Source organism: Simochromis diagramma, unplaced genomic scaffold, assembly GCF_900408965.1.
Source record: "Simochromis diagramma unplaced genomic scaffold, fSimDia1.1 OVJJ01000753.1, whole genome shotgun sequence".
Classification (NCBI taxonomy): domain Eukaryota; kingdom Metazoa; phylum Chordata; class Actinopteri; order Cichliformes; family Cichlidae; genus Simochromis; species Simochromis diagramma.
In genome coordinates this window covers 3,295,058-3,317,310 of record NW_024387523.1, presented here as the reverse complement: position 1 = coordinate 3,317,310, position 22,253 = coordinate 3,295,058, and the positions used below count along the sequence as shown (strand labels likewise).

General features: G+C 42.8%; 2 protein-coding genes across 2 annotated transcripts in view; both read left to right on the top strand.

The window, feature by feature from the left end:
- Positions 1-14,372, top strand: part of hivep1 (HIVEP zinc finger 1) — a 65,324-nt gene extending 50,952 nt beyond the window's left edge. The window contains 8 exon segments of the mRNA XM_040021327.1: positions 1,146-1,199; positions 4,320-8,434; positions 8,436-10,097; positions 10,194-10,327; positions 10,415-10,590; positions 11,112-11,213; positions 11,899-12,422; positions 12,661-14,372. Coding sequence (XP_039877261.1) covers positions 1,146-1,199; positions 4,320-8,434; positions 8,436-10,097; positions 10,194-10,327; positions 10,415-10,590; positions 11,112-11,213; positions 11,899-12,422; positions 12,661-13,758 — 7,865 coding nt within the window. The 3' untranslated portion in view covers positions 13,759-14,372.
- Positions 14,373-18,440: 4,068 nt separating this feature from the next.
- edn1 (endothelin 1) lies at positions 18,441-22,034 on the top strand. Its single transcript, XM_040021325.1, has 5 exons — positions 18,441-18,719; positions 18,924-19,074; positions 19,359-19,508; positions 19,676-19,780; positions 20,993-22,034. The coding sequence occupies exons 1-5, from the start codon at positions 18,659-18,661 to the stop codon at positions 21,129-21,131; spliced, it is 606 nt and encodes a 201-aa protein (XP_039877259.1). The 5' UTR covers positions 18,441-18,658; the 3' UTR covers positions 21,132-22,034.
- The last annotated feature ends 219 nt before the right edge of the window (positions 22,035-22,253 follow it).

Below are 22,253 nucleotides of genomic sequence, written 5' to 3'. Positions count from 1 at the left end.
TTAACATTTGTGCAAAATTACTCCCACCGGTCCTCAAGGACTCCGCTTGCACTCTAATGTCAGAAGCAGGGCATAGAAGTCTTTGTGGGTTTGTTTTTCCATCCAGTTTCCATGGATGGTTTGGGAAGGCACGGACATGCTACAGTAGTGGCCAGGCTCTGGTATTGTGTGTTGCATGCAGAATTTTACATTTTGCTTATAGAAGCCTGCAAAAAAAAAGTCAAATTACTGCAGTATCCAGGAAACAAAGCTGTCAAAACAGCTCAGAATATGTTTTGCATAATAGAAAGTGAGGAAAAGAAGAAAGAGCTGCTAATGGTCCATCAGATTTCCTGAAAGTAATGAGTTTGCACTTTCATTTTTCATATGCATTTTTTTATTGTTATGGTTTTAATGAATAAATATGTCTGCCTGTTGCTTGAACTTGGAGAAGAAGTCAGAGTTTTGAACATAAATTAGAAATAATGAGTGCTGGACACGTACTTTCATATTTTGTATCCTTCCTCACTCCCACAGCCAGTGGCAGTGACCCTGCAGGAGCAGGAAACCAGAGGATTTAACTCATCTCTTTGCCTCTATTCCACTGTGTATAACCCACTCATGCCACAACGAGCCAGTCTATATAATTAATATTGATTACAGTACTGCGTCACCTCCCACACATCCATATGGGTCATACAAAAACAGGTTCTTAACCTGCTGGATGTGGGTGATATGCTGTGACATATAGAAGAGCTGAATTGAATACTCTTGTGCCCCCCGAGGGGCGTAAACTGCAGTTAAATATGCAAATTGATCTGTGGGTTAGAGCGCACACTGTGATAATGACAACGAACCCACCTTATAGACTTGTTTGCAAACTTAATCTGTGTATCAAACACCCTCGTACTGCTCTTTTCTGTAAGTGGGTGTGCCTGCGTGATTGTGTTTTTGTGTGCGCCCCCCTTCATATGATTACAGTAGTTTCCATAATGGAATAGTGCACTCTCTCTGCTATGGAAGAATGTCTGTTTTTCATTTGAAAGACCTTCATCCTGCTGCAGCCGTGTGGGAAGCATCCCCAGAATCATTAGTTCATTCTGCACTGCCTCGACTGTCGAGCGCGCTGCTCTGTGCTGAAAATGGTTTCTGTTCTTGTGTTGCAGATAAAATCGAGGAGGCACAGAAAGAGCTTAAAGACCCCAAAGGCTCACAGAAAGGTAAGAGATCTCTTATCAAAACTTGCAATTTCCAGAGAACTGTGAGGAAAGCTTTCTCTTTCATTTTTAATGTAGAATATCTTCTCTTTCACCACCTCAGGGTTTAAAGTGAATTAAATAAGTAATTTAACCTAAAATAAAGCACAAGCAAAAAGCACAAAATAAATGCGAAATCACTGATGTGGAAAGGAAAGATTATTACATCGGTCACATCAGTGAGGCACGGCAAGCACATTTCACCCAGAGGAAACCCAAAGTGCTTCAGGGTACGCGGGCAAAAACACTGAAAAAAATTATAATAAAAAAGTAAAAACAACAGTGATTTACTGTTATTAATATGAATAAATCCTGCATTTAAACAGGCAGACTCATTAAGGTTTTTATGGTAATAAAGTGCTTGAACTCGTGTTTATTGTAAGAGGTACAGCTAATGTTAGAAAGGCTTGCAAACCTGATATTATAAGTACTGTATTTAAAGGTAAAAAGAGAGCAGAGGTAACTGCCCTTATAAACATCATGTGTGGGTTTTTTATTTTTTTTATTTTAGTGAAGACTGTTGATGCATTTATCATGTCTTCTGAGCATGAAAGCAGCTATTAGTGGAAGATGTTTATGTGGTTGCACAAAAATGTCCCATTTAAATTTTAAGGTTTTCTTTAAAAGCAATTAGATATTTAACTACCAAGTACTCTAGAGCTGTTGATGCTTCCAGGTTGGTGTGAACTTGTAATTTCTACCTGGTCTCCAGTGAAATGTGTGATTTATACTTCTGCAGTGAATCTATGTAGAGCCTACGACGTAGCCTTTCACAGGTGTGTGACGCTGTTGCCAAATTCAGCCCCTAAACCACGATGGGCTGCCAGCGATCTGGTGGATGGAGTTTATTTATTTTTTTGTTCACGATCCATTCATAATCATGTGATAATGCTGCAGTTAAATTGAAATAAAAAATATATATAAATTATTATTATCCATCTCCTCTAAAGATGAACCCGGCAATTAAATTGGAGAATTGCGTCATCTACTAATCAGAAGATCAGGGTTTGATCCACAGCTCCTCTAGCCCTCTGTGTTGATTTTCTTTGGGCAAGATGGTGTTAGAGCGTGTACGCAAAGGGTAAAAAGGGCTCAACGGCAAAGAAGAGTGCGCTGTGTGCGCCTAAGAGGACTTTAAGTGCTCAGTAAGAGTAGAAAAGCACTATATAAGGACCAGTGCATTTACCATTAAATGTTTCCTTTGTTTTGATCTGTGTGCATAAATTCTCAGTAATCTTTCCATTATGCCCCGACTGAACACATGAACAGTTTCTTTGATAAGTGGACTGTTGTGTAACTACATTGAAATAGAAAAGCCAGTTTGACTAAGCTGTGCCTGAGAATCAGCCTGCTGTGCATTTTCCTTTTAATGACACTCAACCTTTGATTGAATCATCCACTGTAAATGGGATTGGGTGGTGATTCTAAACAGGGTATAAATATCTCAGTCCACTTCTTAAAGTACAGCAGGTAGTTTTATCACTGCCAGCAAGTCAAAGGGTAATCTCTTTGGCAACCTGCCGTATGAAGAAGTATGTCAATTGCCCTTGGTCTAGATAACTAAAGGATCGCCTTTATTTTACATTAAATATATTATTTTAATGCAGTTACAGGAACATAAGAGTGTTTAGAAATGAGGAGAAGGTTAACAAAAAGGGCTTCTTTTATCTCAGTGACTGTTAATGATGGAAAACTTGTGGTGAAGTCATGTCCCTTTTTTGAGAACTGGTTTGTGTAGTTTGGATGAATAAATATTGCCTTTCCCATGTCTTTTAGCTACAGTTTGTACAAAGATTGTTTTTAAGCATCAATTAGAAAAGGTTATTTTAAAAAACAGGGTTTGTTATATTGATTGCATGTCAGTTTTAAAGCCTCTCTAGTTGCATGGTTGCGTGGAGAATGGATTTACTTATGTAAAGGGAAGCCCTTGAAAGAACCCTGAAGTCATCTTGGGAAATACCTACACAGGCCAGGAAACTGTGACAGGCTGTGACACTGCTACTCTTGTGCAACATGCCCATGAAAACACTTGCCTCAGTCATTATTATGGGACACCATTGCATGGGTGTGCCCTTTTTAAAACAGTGCACCTATTATTATAAGAATGCAGCTCAGTAAGCACGCAGATGTACTTTGTTATACGCTAGTTATTTGCACCATTTTCTGATCAGCCGAGCCTTCATAGGTCAACATTTCTTATCAACAAGGGCAAGAAATGACTGTTACTTCACTTGCATAATAAAGCGTGGGTCTCTGTGGTATTAGTCACACAGCTAACGAGTGCGAGGGCGAAGTATCTTCACTGTAGTATACGTCTATCATTATCTAAATAAAACAAATTATCGATAAGCTGATGGAAAACAAAGTAGGCTGCAGAGAAAGCTTTCACAACTGGAATGTTGAAGCTCTCAAAAAGCTGTTTAAGACATATTTTTATATATAACAACCACAAATGTTATGTATTCGTTTTACAGTTGGATTAAAATGATAATACATGTACATGTAAATGATTATCTTGCTATGTAACTGTGCAGTATGATCCAGAATGGTGTCACTATTTGTAACTAAATTTGTCACTGGAGATAACACAGCTTATATAGTACAGAATTAATAGTAAAAGTAGTTAATTTATTTAAATAGTGGGAAATAAAGCAAAAACAGAACAGTCAGTAATTTTAATAGACTGCAGTCTACTTGTTTTATTGTTTCCAGTTGGAAGATGGTGCTGGTATTTATATTATTGTCATATTGAGATCAAAGTATGTTTCAAACATTCTTCATGTGCTATAAAGGGGTAAAACAGAAGCACTGTAGTGTGTGAGCTGTTGATCTTTTTCTTTTCCTGTGTGCATTTTTGTTTTAGTTTCATGGAACAAGAAGAGTTAGTTATACGAAAAATATGATTTTCAAAATGGCATTAGAGTTATTTCCTGTGTCCAATAGAGATTACATTTAAACTCATTTTATAAGCCAAGGTTGTCAGCAGTAGAAGTTAATTTTTTCAATAATGTCATTTGTGCTAACACTAGAAGAGAGGAAATGGTTATTATACCACCTTAATTATTGTTGTCTCTGTCTCCACAGGGCTATCTGACAGCAGTCGAAGAAATGCGGACAGCATAAAGGGTCTTAAGAGGAAGAAGGTTGTTGCAGAGAATCAGCTAAAGAAAATTCCAAAATCTCCAGTGAAGAAGCCCCTGCAGTCAAAAACATCTGCTGAATCTGCTCTCCGAGGATCTTCGTCCAAGGAAACTCCGCATTCTTGCTCCTCCTCCTCCAACAGTCCTTCCCACAATCTTTCAACATCGCCCAGTGGAGAAAGTGGCCAAAAGTATGCTCAACCAGTTGCAGCGTCCCCTGACAAGGGGTCATTTTCTGCTGAGGCTGAAAGGCTGAAGCAGGAAAAATCATCTTCTAGGCCACCATCGCTTGAGCTCACAGCTGGTGAGGAGGACACTCTGATTACTGCTAAAGGAACTCTAAAGCCTAAAGAAAGCAAAAGCCAAGACTCCAGCTTTGACGGAGATCCTTACGCCAACAGCGCTCCACTTGATGTTCTACTTAAGGCCATGGAGCCTGATTTTAGCACACTGGCTGAGAGGAAAGCCTCGATGCAGGTCACAGCCATCGGTAAAGCCAGTGGTGAAATCACAGCAATGCCAGGTGTCAATGTTGGTCTCCAGACCCAACCTTCCCATATGCAGACCTATTATATTGACAAACAGGGCAATGTCATTGGCATTGCAGCGCCAATACAGGGAAATCTACAAACAGCTCCACAGGGTACCGCTCCCCTTGCTACACCGCATTTTATGCCCGTTGCTTCCAATCCAGAAAATCCTAGCTTGCACATAAACTTTAATGCAGGACCATCTACTATAACTCATGCTCCTGTTCCCTCTGGCTCAAGTGCTTTGCCACAAAGCCAACCACCAGTTGTGCACACATGCCAGTCCCTCTCAGCCAGTGTTCCCAGCAGTATTCAGGTCCCAGTTACACCAGGCAGCAACCAAGTTCAGATGACCACTGTTATGACCTTTGGTGCTGAACAGGTTTCCAAGGACCAAAAGCCTAAAAAACCAGGAAAGTACGTTTGTGAATACTGCAACCGGGCATGTGCAAAACCCAGTGTGCTGCTCAAACACATCAGGTCTCACACAGGAGAAAGGCCATATCCCTGTGTTACTTGTGGCTTCTCATTCAAAACCAAGAGCAACTTGTACAAGCACAAGAAATCACATGCTCATGCCATAAAACTGGGTCTCATTGCACGCTCCGAATCAGGAGGTGGATCGCTATCTCAAGAGTCTGACAAAACCACAGGAACACATTCAGAGGCAGAGGAGAGTGGAGACAGCGATGAGGAAGGTAGCACTGCCGACTTAGACCCCGACTCGTCACAGAGCAGTGTGGCTGCTTTGTCTGAAAACAGTTTACTGAGTGCAGGTGGAACACAAGCCAACCATGGGGAAGTGGACTTATCCGGTGTTTCTGACTCAGTCAAATCATCCCCAGCTCAGAGAGCTCACGAGCCTAAAGTAACAGCTGCACTCCCAAAAGTTGTTGTGTACCCAGTTAATGTCTCCCCTCTGAGGGCGGATAGTCCGAGAGTTACAGGAGCAGCACCTGAGCAAGCTGCTGCACAACGACAACGAGACTTCCAGACTGCCAGTCTGAGATCGAATATCACAGTCTTGTCATCTCTGAAAGGGGTGGATGGTGCAAATCCCTTACTAGAAACCGTCAGTGAAGATGAAGACCAACACTGCAAGTCTCCACTGTTAAGTGGGCATGCTCAGCTTCAGCGGCAACAAGCAACAGACTTTTCTCAGCAGCAACAGCCTAAGTGTCTACTTAGTCCACGTAGTTTGGGAAGCACTGATTCAGGTTACTTCTCACGTTCTGAAAGTGCTGATCAGGCTATGAGTCCACCCAGTCCATTTGTAAAGATAACTCCACCAGTAGATGTTGATATTGCCAAGAACACTCTTCCTAATGTCCCTCCTGTGGTTGCCTCAGTCATGCATGTAGCACATGAGCAGAGACCAAGGGCGATAGACGGACAAATGCGTCCACGATTAGAAGCCAGTGCACGCTCTTTAGAAGAACGAATTACAAAGTTGATATCTGATAATGAGATAGTAGTTGACAACAAGCAGCTGGACAGTGTAAAGCCAAGGAGGACCTCTCTTTCAAGGAGAGGTAGCATAGACTCCCCGAAGTCATACATATTTAAAGACTCTTTTCAGTTTGATCTTAAACCAATGGGAAGAAGGTCAAGTTCCAGCTCAGACATCCCCAAATCTCCATTCACTCCCACAGATAAATCAAAGCCAGTATTTCTTCTTTCTGTACCCCCCCAATACCCACCGATGGATTGTTTGCCAATAACAAGGAGCAACTCTATGCCTACTACACCAGGACACACTGCTCTTCCCCTTAATGTTGCTGCTGTCCCCCATCCTTTGCGCAGCAGCCAGTCATGTGATGACAAAATTAGTGCACTAAATGACGATGTATTTTCATCAGCTCCATCAACCCCAAATCCTGCAATGCATTCTCGTACCTTGGTCAGACAAATAGCAGTAGAGGACTTTTCCCACAATGAGAGACATGGTCTCCCCTCTGTTCGCTCCATGGATGAGGGCTATATCGGACAAAGCAATTCTGCAGAGCACATGCAAAGAAGCAGGTCTTTTGAACACAGTCAGGAAAGAAACAGAAAACCTCAGCAGACTAAAGGCACGATGTATGAGTGTGAAACGTGTCGTAACCGGTACAGAAAGTTAGAGAACTTTGAAACTCACAAGAAATTCTACTGCTCTGAACTTCATGGTCCAAAAAACAAACCAATGGCTGCCAAAGAAACTGACCAAGATGTTTTTCATGTTAATTTACAGCAGCCCATAGCAGGAGCAACCACAACTGGGCCAGGGGTACTTGATCAACAGACATCATTCAGGAAGAGGAGGAAAATGAAAAGTGTTGGTGATGAGGATGATCAGTCTCCAACTGATACTAGTGCACCTTGCTCTGTTAGTTTTGAGCTACCAGCAGTTCTGGCAAACAGGAATTTTCCTCACCATGCTGTAATAGTAGATATACAACCCAAAATCAACCAGCCAAAGCTACCTCAGATACAGCTTGTAGCAAGAGGCATTAATTCTCCAGATTCCAGACTTTCGCCAATACGAGAGACCCAGATCAGTACCCCTGCTAAAGGAGACTTGCAAAGGCAAGGCAGCGGCACTTCAGTCATCAGACACACCAACTCTCTCAGCAGACCCAATTCCTTTGAGACAGAGTCTATTGACAGGATCTCTCCTGTTGATAGCATGGAGAAGGATCCCCTGAACAAACCCAAATCAGATGTGGCATCTGGTGTCTTAACTGATGGTTACCATGAAACCATATCAAAACCTAAGAGCACGGATTATGGAAAACAAAGAAAGGAGCAGTGCACTGATAGGACAGTGGCACCAGTTGGTGAACACTCTACTCCTATCCATCAGTCTCGCCTTGTTCGTCAAAATAACATTCAAGTTCCTGAGATTTTAGTCACAGTGGAACCGGACAGAGAACATGAAACACAGACTGCTGAACCAGCAGATAAACCTGCAGATCAGTTCAGCTGGCCTCAGAGAAGTGAGAGTTTGTCAAAGCTCCCAGCAGAGAAACTTCCCCCTAAGAAGAAGAGAATTCGTCTGGCTCAAATGGATCATTCATCGGGCGAATCCAGTTTTGAATCGAGCCTCTCACGAAGCCTCAGCAGGGACAGCAGTCTTTCTCGTGGCTCCAGCATCTCAGCCTCTTTTGACAGAGATGAGCCATCTAGATCGGAGAGTCCTTCTCGAGGAGAGTGCATTGGTAAAATGCCCGAGACTCAGTGTTTGCCAACAGCTTTCAACACCCTTGGTGTGCCTGGAATGATGAGGCGTGCCGCATCTGAACAGATCACATGTACTCAACCCTCTGTGGAGATTTCATGTGACTACCGCAGCAAATCCTTTGACTCTGGCAATGTATCTCCAAGTAGATCTCTGTCACCTGCTGGACAGCCAAAAAGTGGACAACTCTCCCAACTTTCCCAGGTGCCACTAATTGAAAGGAGACGGGGGCCATTAGTTCGGCAGATGTCTTTAAAAATTGGACCTGAAAGTCAGCAACCTGTTAGGAAAAGCTGCCGCACCTTTAGATAAACCTCTCATTGGAAATGTTAGCTCTTTCACTCAGAACAGACCCCAGCAGATTCACATTACTAGCAGGCGCACAGTGCCTCAGCCCTTTGTCCTGCACACAGAAGAACCACCACTGCAAAAGAATGAGCAAATGATCCAGAGCATTAATTTGGGTAGCCCAACTCAGCAGCCTCAAGTCCATGGCCTTCCACATCCTTGGCACCAAACATCAAGGGTTCAAATTTGCCAAAAGATACAACAACCACTAAACCAGATCTTGGTTTGTCGAGAGAACATCCAAAACAAACCAGCTGACACAGAAGAAAAAAAACATTTTGTGCCCAAATACCAACTACAGTGTCCAGCTCTGAGAACAGGCCAAACCTTTTCCTTCTCTGGCACACAGGGAGCTCAGATAGCCCTGCCAGTTTTAACAATACCAATTGCCAATCCGATTTTGAGCATTTCAAAATCATCTGATGTAATCCAAAATTTGTATGTAGCTCAACCGAGTCAACAGGCTGCAGACAGTAAAACACAGACGGTTGTTTTGTCGGGTGAACAGCGAAGAGAATCATTTGATCAAACCCAAGGAAGTGCTGTACCACTGCCACAGATCTTGATAACTCACGAGCAGATCCACCCTGCTCACTCTGTGCCCAATAAAAATAGCCTGTCGTCGACTCCCAGTGTGGAAAGTGATTTTCGTGTTGTAACAACTGCAAAGAAAGATAGGACTCAAGCTCAGACAGGAGGCCCTCATAACCGCACTGTAGAACAAACTCCTCTTGGGTCTTTACATTGCACGCAGAAACTGGCATCAGTAACACTATGCCCGCAGCAGGAACCCACTGCATCAAGCAAACGAATGTTGTCACCTGCAAACAGCTTGGACATCTACATGGAAAAGCACCAAAAACGAGCTAAAGATGAGCATGGTGTGGCCTGCCTCACCGATGGACGATCAGTCAATTATCTTAATTCCAAGATGTCGGAGGTGACCCGACAACGGAAGCTGACACTCGTTAGGCAGGTGTGCACAACTGAACCAGTGGACAGTCCCATTGAGACGGAGGCCCCACCTCTGCCCCAGGTTAAGTCAGATGGGGAGAAGGACTCAGAGGCTACTGATGATGTTAAACCTATGTCACCTGATGGTTCTGGGATAGAAAAAGATACAATAACTGTTATTCATGAAGAGACAGGCCCTATCCTGAATACTACACTTGGTAGCCAGGGAACCTCCATGCCAGCCAACAACAATCTGAAGCCTCAAGAAAAAGCTGAGGAACACAGGTGGACTCCAGCCAAATCCCCAATTAGGCCCTCCAGTTTCCACGGTGGTCAAGTGAAATTGACCACATCTGTGTCTGTGGTTAACACAAAAGACAGTCACCGCCTGTCTTTCCCCAGCTTGAAGACCACCACCACTTTCACATGGTGTTTTTTGATGAAAAGGAAACCTCTCCATGTTCAACAGACCGACCTGAAGACTTCAGCATACGCTACCTGGACAGCCAAACCCAACAACCCTAACCCACTGGGGTTGCCTACCAAGGTGGTCATGTCTTTGTTTGACTCCAAGCAGAGCTCCAAGAAAATACACTACACATCAGCCATAAAAACAAGTGGGAAATCGGACATCTTGTCTTACTCAGGCAAGCTGAAGGATGTCATGCCCAGGGTAAGACTAACTTTCTGCAAAGTCTGAAATATCATAATGTTGTAATGATGACTTGTTTCTTGAGTCACATCCAAAAATATCATCTTTTTCCTGCAGTTGCCAGTAACCCAAAAGTCTGTATCAGTTGAAACCAAAAGTAAAGTGCAGCCAGAGACTCAAGCCAGCAACGATTCAGACAAGGACTTGGTCACTACAACAGAACCGAGGCGAATCAAAATATTTGATGGCGGGTATGAAACGGAACAATCTGATTATATTCAAAATGTTAGCAACATTATGTTAGATTTTGTGCTCATGGTTACATTTCAAACCCACAGGTACAAATCTAACGAGGAGTATGTTTATGTACGTGGCCGTGGGCGAGGTAAATACATCTGTGAGGAATGTGGGATTCGCTGCAAGAAGCCGAGCATGCTGCGCAAACACATCCGTACTCACTCTGATGTCCGGCCGTACCATTGTGTCCACTGCAATTTCTCCTTTAAGACGAAAGGTGAGTGTTAAAGCCATGTGATTATAGTTCGTACAATGCAGCTGAATAAGTCCCTTTTAAATGCAGTACATGCATGTATGATTTTTCATTTGCCTTGTCTTTTGATAATTAGTGCAGCCTCGTATAAACAGGAACAAATGTAGTTCTATTAATGTCTTTAAAAGTTATAGCTCTTTCTCACGCCTGATTTTGCAATATCAAACTCTGTATCTGTAACACACAGGAACTGAAAGAATTTACTCCTTCCTTTTACAAGCTGTGAAATTAAAAATGTTATTCCACCATCTCTTAAACCAAGACAGTATGATTCACCATTCTTTATCGAACTTGCCTACCCACGCGACACTGCAGAACAGTACTTGGTGTCAGCAACCCACGTTCATTTAAAAATGTCTTTATCAGTTACTCACCCTTTACATAGAGCTTTCCCAAAGACCGCATACTCTTACATAAACTCCTTCTGTGCTATTGTTCAAGCTCTACCCACCCGTAAGACCTCATTGCCTCGCTTTTTGTTACAGGCAATCTGACCAAGCACATGAAATCCAAGGCCCACAGTAAGAAGTGCATGGAGATGGGGGTGCCGGACGGTCTAATTGACGATCAGGATGCTGAGGACTCTGGTACGGTGTTTTCCTTGAGGGAATTGCACAAAAGCCATAACTTCTATAAGATGAACAGTTTGTCTGTAAAATATGAGTTTTGTATTACTACATACAGTTGCATATATAATATTGACTTAATTCAGATTTACTTATACAGTCAGCTTTGATTTCTAACAGCAGGATTGCCCTTCTTTTAATAGTTTAATGGCATGAAATATAAAACATGGAGTGTCCCTGCTTGTGCTCTGTTGCTATGTCGATCAATGGCTTTGCCACGGTCTAATTAGAAATTCTAAATGCAGCTTCTTCCTCTTAACTCAAAGCGCATGTGGGCGACATGCACAGCGTTTAGAAAGAGGAAATTGCTGCATCTAATTTTAGAAAAAAAGAGAGGGAGAGAGAGGCTGCCTGAAAACATTCTGTGGTCCAAGTCTCTAACAGCTTATTTGTTTTTCCTCCTCTGCCTGTGATGGAGCTCAGGGGCGTATGGTGGTGTAGGGTGTGAAACACTGCAGCAGCAGTACAAAACATCCACGAGTAGCGGGATTTTCAGTGCTGTTTTTTCTCACTTTAAGAAAGAAATCTTGGATGATAATCAAAGTTATTTAGTGAATGAGTTTTTTTTCTAGCTGTGATGACGTGTAAGTACAACAGATTTCAGAGACAAGGATTCAATTTTTCTTCTCACGTATTTCCTCGGCAGGAGACCGCAGTCAGGTGAGCAGTGCTGACCGCCAAGATTCAGATGGAGATGACTCCGATGGTCCTGATGATGAGGAGAATGATGACAACGAGGAGGAAGAGGAGGACAGCCAGGCAGAGTCGGGACTCTCTACCAATCCTTCTGTGTCTGCAAGCCCGCAGCACATCTCTTCCAAAGAGGCTGACGTCCCTCCTAGCGCACTCCTAGCCCAGATGTCGATCAGCTCCATCTCCCTCCCTCTGTCCCAGCCTCCAGTTCCCGAATCCCACACAACATACTCCGAATCTGTCCCCATGATGAGCCCCGTGTTCCTGAGCAAGCATTCTGGGTCCTGCTGCAGTCAAATGGCTTTCCTTCACTCTCCTCCACCTGTTGCCACCACATCAGAGTCCTACACCTCAGACACTGAGTCGGTGCACATGATGAGCCCAGTGTCACCCTGCAGGCAGATGTCCATCGACTACCCAGACTTTGATGTGCCCCCTAGTCCCCCAGTACAAGGCAAGGGCTCCAAAATAGGCCAGGTGAGACCCTTATTTTCTCCATGTGTCCCCCTCCATCCCTCCCTGTCTGCTTCCCTTCTTTCCTATCCATACCCTTACTTTGACTCCTGCATGCAAGGCACTTCCACAAAACTCCTCTGAATTCTCTGAGCAAAGGTGAATAATCCTATAGGTCTACTGGACTCATCCAGATATCTTCTAAACTTGGGTTTTGCCAAAATAATGTCAAGAAGTGACGATATTTTTTTTCCTTTCACAGGACACCTCTGCGTCTCCTGCTGTGGCAACCAGTGAGTCAAGTATACCAGTGGACCGGGGCACACAGACTTCCTCCTTTGGTTCTCAAGTTCCTTCACACTTCCCCCTACAGGGTGTATCACAAACACCGGGAGCAGAGACCCAGACTCACCTGTTCAGTCACCTGCCCCTGCACTCTCAGCAGCCGTCTCGCTCCTCTTACAGTATGGTTCCAGTTGGGGGGATCCAGCTGGTCCCTGCTGGCCTGGCGGCTTATTCTACCTTTGTGCCAATCCAGGCGGGCCCCGTCCAGCTCACCATCCCAGCTTTGAGCGTCATTCATCGAAACACGAGCCCGTTGCCAGCTCCCAACACTCCACCCCAAACGGAGAGCTTGCCAACTCAGCCACTTGTGGTCCAGGAACCAATCAGCAGTGTCGTACCCTGCTTCCCTCTAGGGCAGGTTACTGGCCTGCAGGCTCAAACAATCCAGCCAGTGGGTCTGGAAACACTTAACCTCATGGGACTGACCAATACAGGCCTGGCATCCACACAGCTGCTGCCCCAGCAAGGCCTCACCCTCAATGCTGCCCTCGGAGTGCAGGTTTTAGCTGCCAACCCCACCTCCCAAAGCGGCACTGGGCCGCAGACACACGTCCCAGGCCTGCAAATAGTAAATATTGCCCTGCCTGCCATCATTCCTTCGCTCAGCCCTCTGTCCACCCTCAGTCCCCTCCCCGGGTCCTCTGAGAGGCAGGGAAGCCCTGAAGCTCTGGGAACACAGCCACCTCATGGTGAACACAGGCTTGGTTCACCACCCACCCCTTTTAAGGTCAGCGCCTCTCCAGAACTGACCTCAGGCAGCAGGGCTAGCCCCGGAGGTAACAGTGGAGCAGAGCTCACACAGACTGTGGCGAGGGATGAACGAGAAAAATCCCTCCAGCAGAATCCATCACCAGCTCCTGAGAGTCAAGCAAGCAGCCCCAAACAGCCTGCAGCTGAAGGAGCTGGTGATCCTGCACCTCTACGACCGCCACCAGTGACCAGCTGGCAGAAGGTAGTTGAAGACTATAACGAGGCCTCCAGTGACGATGAAGACCGACTGGTCATTGCCACCTGAAACCCTCAAGTGGAAACACTTCTTCTCCTTTTGTAATTCTTGTCACTTTGTAAGACTGAAAACACTTTTCAGGGGTTTGTTTCTCAGCAAATCACCTTTCAAAGCACAGATGCTGACATTCATATTGTACGTGCAATCATATGACAGTTATGATGATGATGATGATGACCAATCATTTAATTTTTTTTCCAAATTGTCAGCTCCAGACAGTTTTTTTTTCTTTTTTTTTTGTACATGTTGTATAGACAATTGTGCCTTTATGGAGTTTCTTGTTTAGGAATCTGTACATAATTCCTTATAAATTCAGTCAATGCTTGTGTTTAATTCAAAAAAATAAAAAAGAACCATAATACTGGATGATATCAATTTTATTCTGGAGGATTCGTCATTCGTAAATTTATGGAATTATAAATGTTGTACTTGTATATGTACATTTCTATGGATTATCGGGCAATGTTTCTGTGTACAGATGTTGTGTTCAACTATTTATTATAATCCATCTAGTGCCCATTATGACCCATAAGTCCATAGGTATGTGCATTATGGTAGCTTTACATTGCTGTATCAATATTCTTAACTGTATCAGTAAAAAAAATTGTTTATAAACCTTTAAACTGTCTTATACTTGATTGATTAAACACTTACTGCATTAAAAAAAGAGGCTATTCGTCCCTCTGAACACCTGCAAACCTCCCTCATTTCCAACAGTAAACATCAGTTTACAGGCTGTGCTTTTATATACTGGAAATTGATGGAAATGAGCCAGAAAAACACACTCCTGTCATTAAATGTAGACTTCAGTTTGCTTCTTCTTTAATAAAAGCTACTTTCATCACAGCAGGTAGCTCCACATGTTTGATTTGGCAGATTTATTTATTTATTTATTTAACACCTGATCCCACCGCAGAGGAATTTGGAGCTTTCACGTGTTAGGCAAATGTGTAAACCACTACACTATGGATGTGTAGTTAATGAAGCCACATCAGAAATGCTCCAGTTAGTGAAAAATGGATCTTAACATACACTTTACACTTCATGTTACCCTCATCTTACGGGTGACTCAGTTACATGAATTATTATTGGTCTTCTCAGACTTGTAGCCATTACTAGAGCAAGATTGTCATTAGACAATTTTTGTGTCAGACTTGTGAATCGGTTACAGGTGACAGGTGGAGTGTTTCAGTCTAACAATAAATAAATCAATTACATTTCCTGGAAATACTTTAAAGCTTATGTTTTAAAACAGAACTGGATTTGCAATGATAAGCTTGGTTTTTAGGGTTTTTCAAGGTTCAAGGTTCAAGGTGCTGACTTTATTTTAAAACTCGGAAAGTTTTGCAGACCAAACAGGAAAAGATCTGAAAGATGAATTAATGAGCAGCAAACTGTTTGTTACAACTGCAAATAAAATAACCCACTTGCCCAAAGGGATTTCATTACGAAATGAACACATTAAATGCGTGTCATTAATATCTGGTGCCCCAAAGCAATTACATCAAACTGCCATGTGAAGCACACATATTAATCTTAATAGTTTAAACCATGAAAATATGCTCTGCAGAGCCAAAAATGGAGCTTCTTAAATTACAAGTAGGTGGTTATGTTTGTTTTCAGTGTTCAGACTTTAGTTTCTTACCTCTCAGAAAGATGATGTTGCACACGTTTGCTTCAGCACTGTTCTGTGCTCTAACCTTTGCATAGACCTGAGCAGAATGAAAATCAGCATGCTCACTGGGCTGTGTTAAATGATGAAAAAATACTGCAACAATCTTGAACCATAGTTCAATCTTGTTTTTCTTTCCTTTTTTTTTTTAAATGTATCACTTACTACCACTGTTTAATGATAAACATTCCCTAAATATTGCAATTTGTTGATTTTAACGAGTAGAATTCGATCTAAACTTCAAATTGATTTTATTTTATACAAATAAAACAAAGTGACGATATGGAGAGCTCAAACATGGCAAATTGGCCTCAGTGAGGGAAACTTCCCTGTCGTCTTAAGAGGTTTTCAGTGATAATCTTGTTCTTCACCATTCAGAAAGGTGACTCATCCATCCACACTGAAGACTAATCCTCCCACCCCTCCTCCCTCAGGGCTGGCTGCTGTGGGTGAAGCTATAGCAAAGCAAACAGAGACCCCTAGAGGTCAAGATCTGCAACACTGATGAAGCGAAGAGCCAAAACAGAAGAAAACCTGGGCTGTTTCTAAAGGCTTAAGCACACCATGCATGATTTAAACTTGAGTGCCAAAATTTTTAATCCAAACCTTACAAATCTGCTCGTGGTGCAGCTCCCCTGCTTTGTTTCTTTCCTGGACAAACTTGTTTTCCCAGCCAGTGGAAACTCTCGAGGCCCGTTTCTGAGTAGGGGCATCAGAGCACGACAGGATACTTTACCTAAGACTTTTCCACTATGGGCATGCACACACATGCAAACAAGACCAATTTTCCACTGCTGCCCACAGCAAAGTGTGTCTGAAAATGAAGTACCCCTCGGTTTCCACGGTTTATTACAACTGGTGATGGAGGGAAACCATCAGATTAAGGAGCTGCTAGGTAGTCTGCTCCAACTTGTGATCACAAGGGGTGACGCAAGACCACAGACAATCACAAAATACCCTACACGCTACAAACATGTCATATGTGGAATTCGACTACAATTAATCTGTAAATAGGACACTCCATTTGGCCCATACTTATCAGCTGAGATGTTTAATCTACGGCAAAAATCATGACCAAAGGGACCCCAGAAAAAGCTGTTTGCTTCGGTTATGTAATGTATTGTTTCAGGCAAACAATGCTGTGAAGAACAGAGAGAATGACTCACATTAAACTCACTTCTTTTTTCCAGCTCATGAACAAGCAGACCAACATTTTGATCTGCAGCCGTGCAGATTATACAGAGAGTGGACGACACGAGTCCCAATACGAACACATGCTGGCTTCTTAAGAAAATGCTGGAATATCTTATTAGAAGCTGTGATTAAGTGGATGCAGCGGACAATACTTTGTACCGTTTCACAGTCTTAGATATTGATATGTGTATTGAAGTAGGAAATGAAGGAAGAAACAAATTGCATTGTGCTGTAGAGGTCTAATCGGGTTCATACTCCATTTAAGCTTGCTTTGAGTTTATTTTCCCGTCATGAAACAATACGTGAGAAAGTTTTTCCACTAAAAATGATCATGCTGCTCTGTGTTTTTCACAGGTTTAGTCAGTGAGTGGGTGTATTCATGGTTAGAGGTTTACAATGAGTGTATATATTCACTCATTGTAAGGTAATTTTAAAAAAGGTACACTTACATTTTTAGACTAATAATTTTTACACTAATAAAAATAAAGTCGAATTTTTTGGGTCTTTTCTTGCACTTTAATTTGTTGTTTTTTCCCCCCAATGTGTAGATCACAGGTCAGATTTAAGACACTACAATTCTAAAGAAAAGTTGAGATCATTATCTAAGTTCTGGTGCTTTTTTTTGTAGCATTTATTGGGGAGGTGCAGTAAAAAGAGTGCTGGAGACTGAACCAACACTCACTGCTTTAAAGCCTTTGTGCCAGTATGGATGGCACTGCTTTTTTCAAATTGTGTCTTTTAAGCTGTTATGCTGCTGTAGTTTGAAAGAATTATTTCACTTGACTGCAGACACAATACGGTGCATTCGTTATCAATAGAATGTAAAATTATTATGCCTGTTATACTTTTACTTGACAGCGTTTTTGCCAGCTGTTATTTTTAAAGCTCCAAAACCATATAGTTTCTCTCCATCACCTGAATCTCTGATCCTGCTGAAGGCACATACCTTACATACCTACACGTACCTTTCATGATGGTTTCTAATTAGTCTCTACCTCCCTTTGGGTCATTGGTAATCTGCAGGTACCTGTTGTCTGCTTCACACAAGAAAATGAACCATTCCTTTTCCCCTTCACAAAGTTTGCCTCCTAGTCACCATCAGTTGCGACCGTTGTTGCCTACAAATAAGATAAAGCTAAAGAAAATTAATTCATCCTCTCATTAAAAAAGGGCATAAGGCACTTTTAAATTCCACTCATCACTTTTTGTGCAGATAATGCACAAAATGGTATATTTAGTACTAAATACCAAGTCACGTGTATGGGAACCAAGGCCTTACTTATTGTTGTTTATCAAAACTTCCATTATGTATTTAATTGTTGAGAATATTAAGCCTGGCTGTTAACATGTTTTTATTATAATCCTGGGGACATTTTTTAATTTTTCAGAAAAGGCTAAGGCATCTTTATTGAGGTTTATTTTTTTTATGCAGGAAAAACTGAGTAATTTTCAGAAAGAACTCATGCTGATACACTTTAAGTGAAGCATTAATATTTATTGTAGTTCTGTGTGCTTCAGCTATATTTCTGCTAAATAGCCCCAAGTCCCCTCTGACGCTGATGTATTAAACGTCTACAGTGAATATTTGCAAAAGCAGAAATGCTGTCACTAGACTGCCACCTGCTGTCTAATCAGAGCACCACTAGATGAGTACGGCTCAGGTCGCATTTACTCGCCTGGAGTCTCCCCCCACACTCCCCACACCCCCAAACTTGGAACCAAAGCATCTCAAACTCCTCAACTTGGCCTGCACGGCCCCTTATCAGGGACCGACTGCTAACAAACATTATTGTCTGGGTACAAGCCAAAGGACAAAACTGTACAGCGCTGCAGGGGGAGGAGGGGAGGTGGGAAGCACTTGTACTATAAAGTCAAAGGGCTGCACATGTGGGCCCACACTGACAACAGAGACTGTAGACCGACGCTTCTGCGCTCCTGCGCGAATCTCCGAGGACTCTCGCTGAAACGCTCTGAGGGATACACGCTCGTTTTCTCACCTCTGAGGGATTATTCATTTTCTTCAGCACTACTTTACTGCAAACTATGGATATATACGTTTGGATTTCCGTGTTATCAGTGATGTACTCCTGGATTTCCTCCACAGGTAACTTTTGCGAGATTTTTTCCAACCACTTATAAACTTAATTTTACGTAAATTCCATAAACACCGAGCAAACCACTCACCATGCTGAGTGAAAGCAAATCAAATCAAAAACATCCCCAGCCTGCAGTTATGCAGATTAGTCTCAACTTCTCTTTAGTTTAATAGCTTGTAGATTGTGTTTTGATAACGACGCTGTAATTACAGTCCTGTCGGCCCCCGCCGGAGACGCGCTCACTGCCTCCACCGTCAAAGAGGGGCGCCATGTGCGGACCAAACGCTGTTCCTGCGCATCGTTCCAGGACAAGGAGTGCGTCTATTTCTGCCACCTGGACATCATATGGGTCAACACACCTGAGTAAGTATTTTTAAGTGTGGTTAGTGGTCTCCAGCAGCGTGTAAACATCTGTAAAGAGAAAGTAAATCGCTTAGATTGATGTTTGACGAAGTTTTGCGATAAATTATGCGTTTTTACTCTCTTTAAGCAATCTCCGATTATTTGTATTTTTGCACGTGAAAGCGAAACAACAAAATTGAATCGCATTCGACAGTCTTCTGATATGTTTTTAAGCATGTTTAGTTTTCAGTTTTTGACTCTTTGTTTTAGTTTTATGATTCTAACTGTGTCTCTGTCGCATCCAGGCGCGTGGTCTCGTACGGACTGGGCAACGCTCCGCGGACGCGGCGCGCGCTCGCGGACTCCAGCGCACCCAGGAGCGTACCTCGCTGCCAGTGTGTCCGGGAAAACGACAACACCTGCCTGAACTTCTGCCGGCCTGAAAACCGCCTCAGGTGCGCTTCACACAGCCAAAGCATATTTACTGACAGTGACACCAAAAGACGCTCCCAGTCTGTCGTTCTGCATTGTCTCCATCACATGTGGCGACAGGTTTTGTGTAGAAAATGAATAACTGAAATGTGATCCTGTTCTCATCGCGTGTTTCTGCTCCCGCTCTCAGGTATGAGACAACGGCCGACGTGGTGATTCGCTCCCCCGGGGGCGACGACGGTGCTGGGGCGCAGCGCAAACACAGGCTGGCAGCAGACACGGACAGGATTAAGAGGTAAAACAACACGCTTGCACTAAAGAGGGATAAACACCGCAGTATTTGCAAAATAAAGTGGCAATTACAACCAGGGACATTAAAATGATTTTTTTTTTTAAATAGGGAGGGACTGGAAGGACAAAGAACAAGAAGAAAGAAATCAAAATATTTGATTTGAAATCTATAGAGGGCATTGTTCTCATGCTCCCATGTGGCCCTGTGCAATAACACAGGACAAAGTGGCACAGTGGAAACAAGCATTTGATCTCTTTACTTAAGAAAAAGTCACAATCTTACTTAACATTCTCAAGGTTTTAGCATCAAAATATACTCAAAGTAAAGTACTTCCTACACAGAATCATATACATGATACTGTGGGTAATAATTCTTGTTTGTTACTTTCATCCTGCAGCTGGTGATGATTTTAAATCATTTAAATACTTCTGGGTAGTTTAATTTATAATAACAGCAACATTTCTTAGTTGATTCATATTTAAAAATCACCATTAGTTAAATTAAAGCTTTGAAAAAAATGACTAAATAGAGTAAATAGTACTATATTTGTATTAAAATGTAGTGGAGTAGAAGTAAAAAGCTGTAGATACATAATTAAAAGTGCTTTAACACTCTTGTCCAATTCTAGTCCAATAACACTTTTTGATGCTGGTGGGGCAGCAGGGGGCCGTGCACCACCCCATGGCCACCCTCTATACTCGCCCCTGTACAACCTCACAGCAACACGAGGTCCCTTTGTAGCGTGAAATATGTCAGCTCTTGTGAGCGTAACACCCGTGAGCCTGCAGGATAAAAACAGCCAGCACATGTTTCAGAAGCAGAAATTTAGAGATTAACCCCCAAGCGAGGAATTCCTTGAAACTTATGATGACTGAGCTGCGTTATAAATTCCATATAACGCCTAGGATCGTGTGGAATTCACCTCGAGTAAGCTCTGCCACTTTACGTCGCTTAACTGTGGGAGCCGTGTAGGTAAAGGAGCCGCGTTCATGTGCTGTCATGTCTCAAAGTTTGCGGCGCCACATGTCTGTACTTTCTCACTTATTAATAATTGGAATCATAAAACTCCAAACATCCATCTTCTCGAACCACTCAGGAGTAACAACTTTGTTTTGAATGTGTTTGACTGACTGCTCCAATTCACACACCTGCTTTTTACATAATCTGCAAAGTCACCGGTTTGCATGTCTAATGGCTTTATGCCTTTATCTACAGGTTGAAGAACAACAGTGATAAACGGGCACCGCCTCCAGCACTCAGGGCTGCGCTGAAAACCCGCCTGCTCCTGGAGAAGTGGAGGGTGAGACAGCACCACAGGGCGAGAGCATGGGAGGGCGAGAGCGTGGCCTCCTAAAGAAGACTGCTTTCCTCTGCACTTTGTCATACAGAGGCAGGAAGGGGCTTTAAACCTTCTCTAAAGCCAGCGGGGACTTCTGTGCAGCAGCGCCCCTCAGGAAGGAAGCGGGTAGCCCGCATAAGGCCGGCTATAACCGACTCCATATCGGTTTCACGAGTGCAGCAGAGCAGAGAGCACAGACAGCTCGACCGGGCTGCACTTCTTCAGACGCCAGAATGACGTTAGAGACATTACAAGGAGTTCGGGTGAAAGGAGACAAGCTGAAAAAGAGAACTTGGCCACAATCTGCAAAAATCAAGGACACTCATTGATCTTTTCAGATGTCACGGTCAGAGACTCACGCTTATTGACTTTACAAACAAACAAACAAAGCAAAAAAAAAAAAAACCAGACACCAAATAACATTTCATGAACCTGATATTACAGAGAGGAATGTACTCAAATCTTTCTAACAGAATAAAAAAAAAAAATCTCTGCTGTATATTCTGAAAATGCCATAGTTTCTTTTTCCTAGCACACAACTGCAATAACAGATCATCTGTCAGTAAAAGGGATTATGTGCCTTGTATCATGGCTTTGCTCGAGACATGTTTTCACTGACTGAAACTGTATTTACCTAACAGGGTGTCTCCTGTGTGTCAGCTGCTGGGAGCCTTTTTTTTGTATTCCAGATGTTATCACTGATTTCTTGCCATTCACTCATCATAATTTATGTTTTCAGTAACTTTGTTGCTTACATGTGCTGCTCTCTATTTATTTACCATTTTTACACATTGTAATTTGATGGCCATATTGGTCGATCCTTTGTTTGTTTGGTTTGTCATTTCTGCGAAATGATTGGTCGCCAACGTGCCGAATTCTGGGCAAACTTTAATAAATTTGATACGTTTATTTAAAAGCGACGGATCGGCTGCTTCATTCTTTTTGTCACGTCAAAGGTTCATTTTCCGCTGAAGAAAGAATGAATGTGGGATTAAAGTTTCTGAACTGGGACGAAAGCTGCATGTGTTCAGTATGCAGGGCTTTAAGTTGGTAAATAAAAAAAGGGAAAGTCAGAAAGCAAAGTGTGAGCAACAAGATAAAGACAGACAAACTGAGAGGTAACAAGAAAGTGCAGGC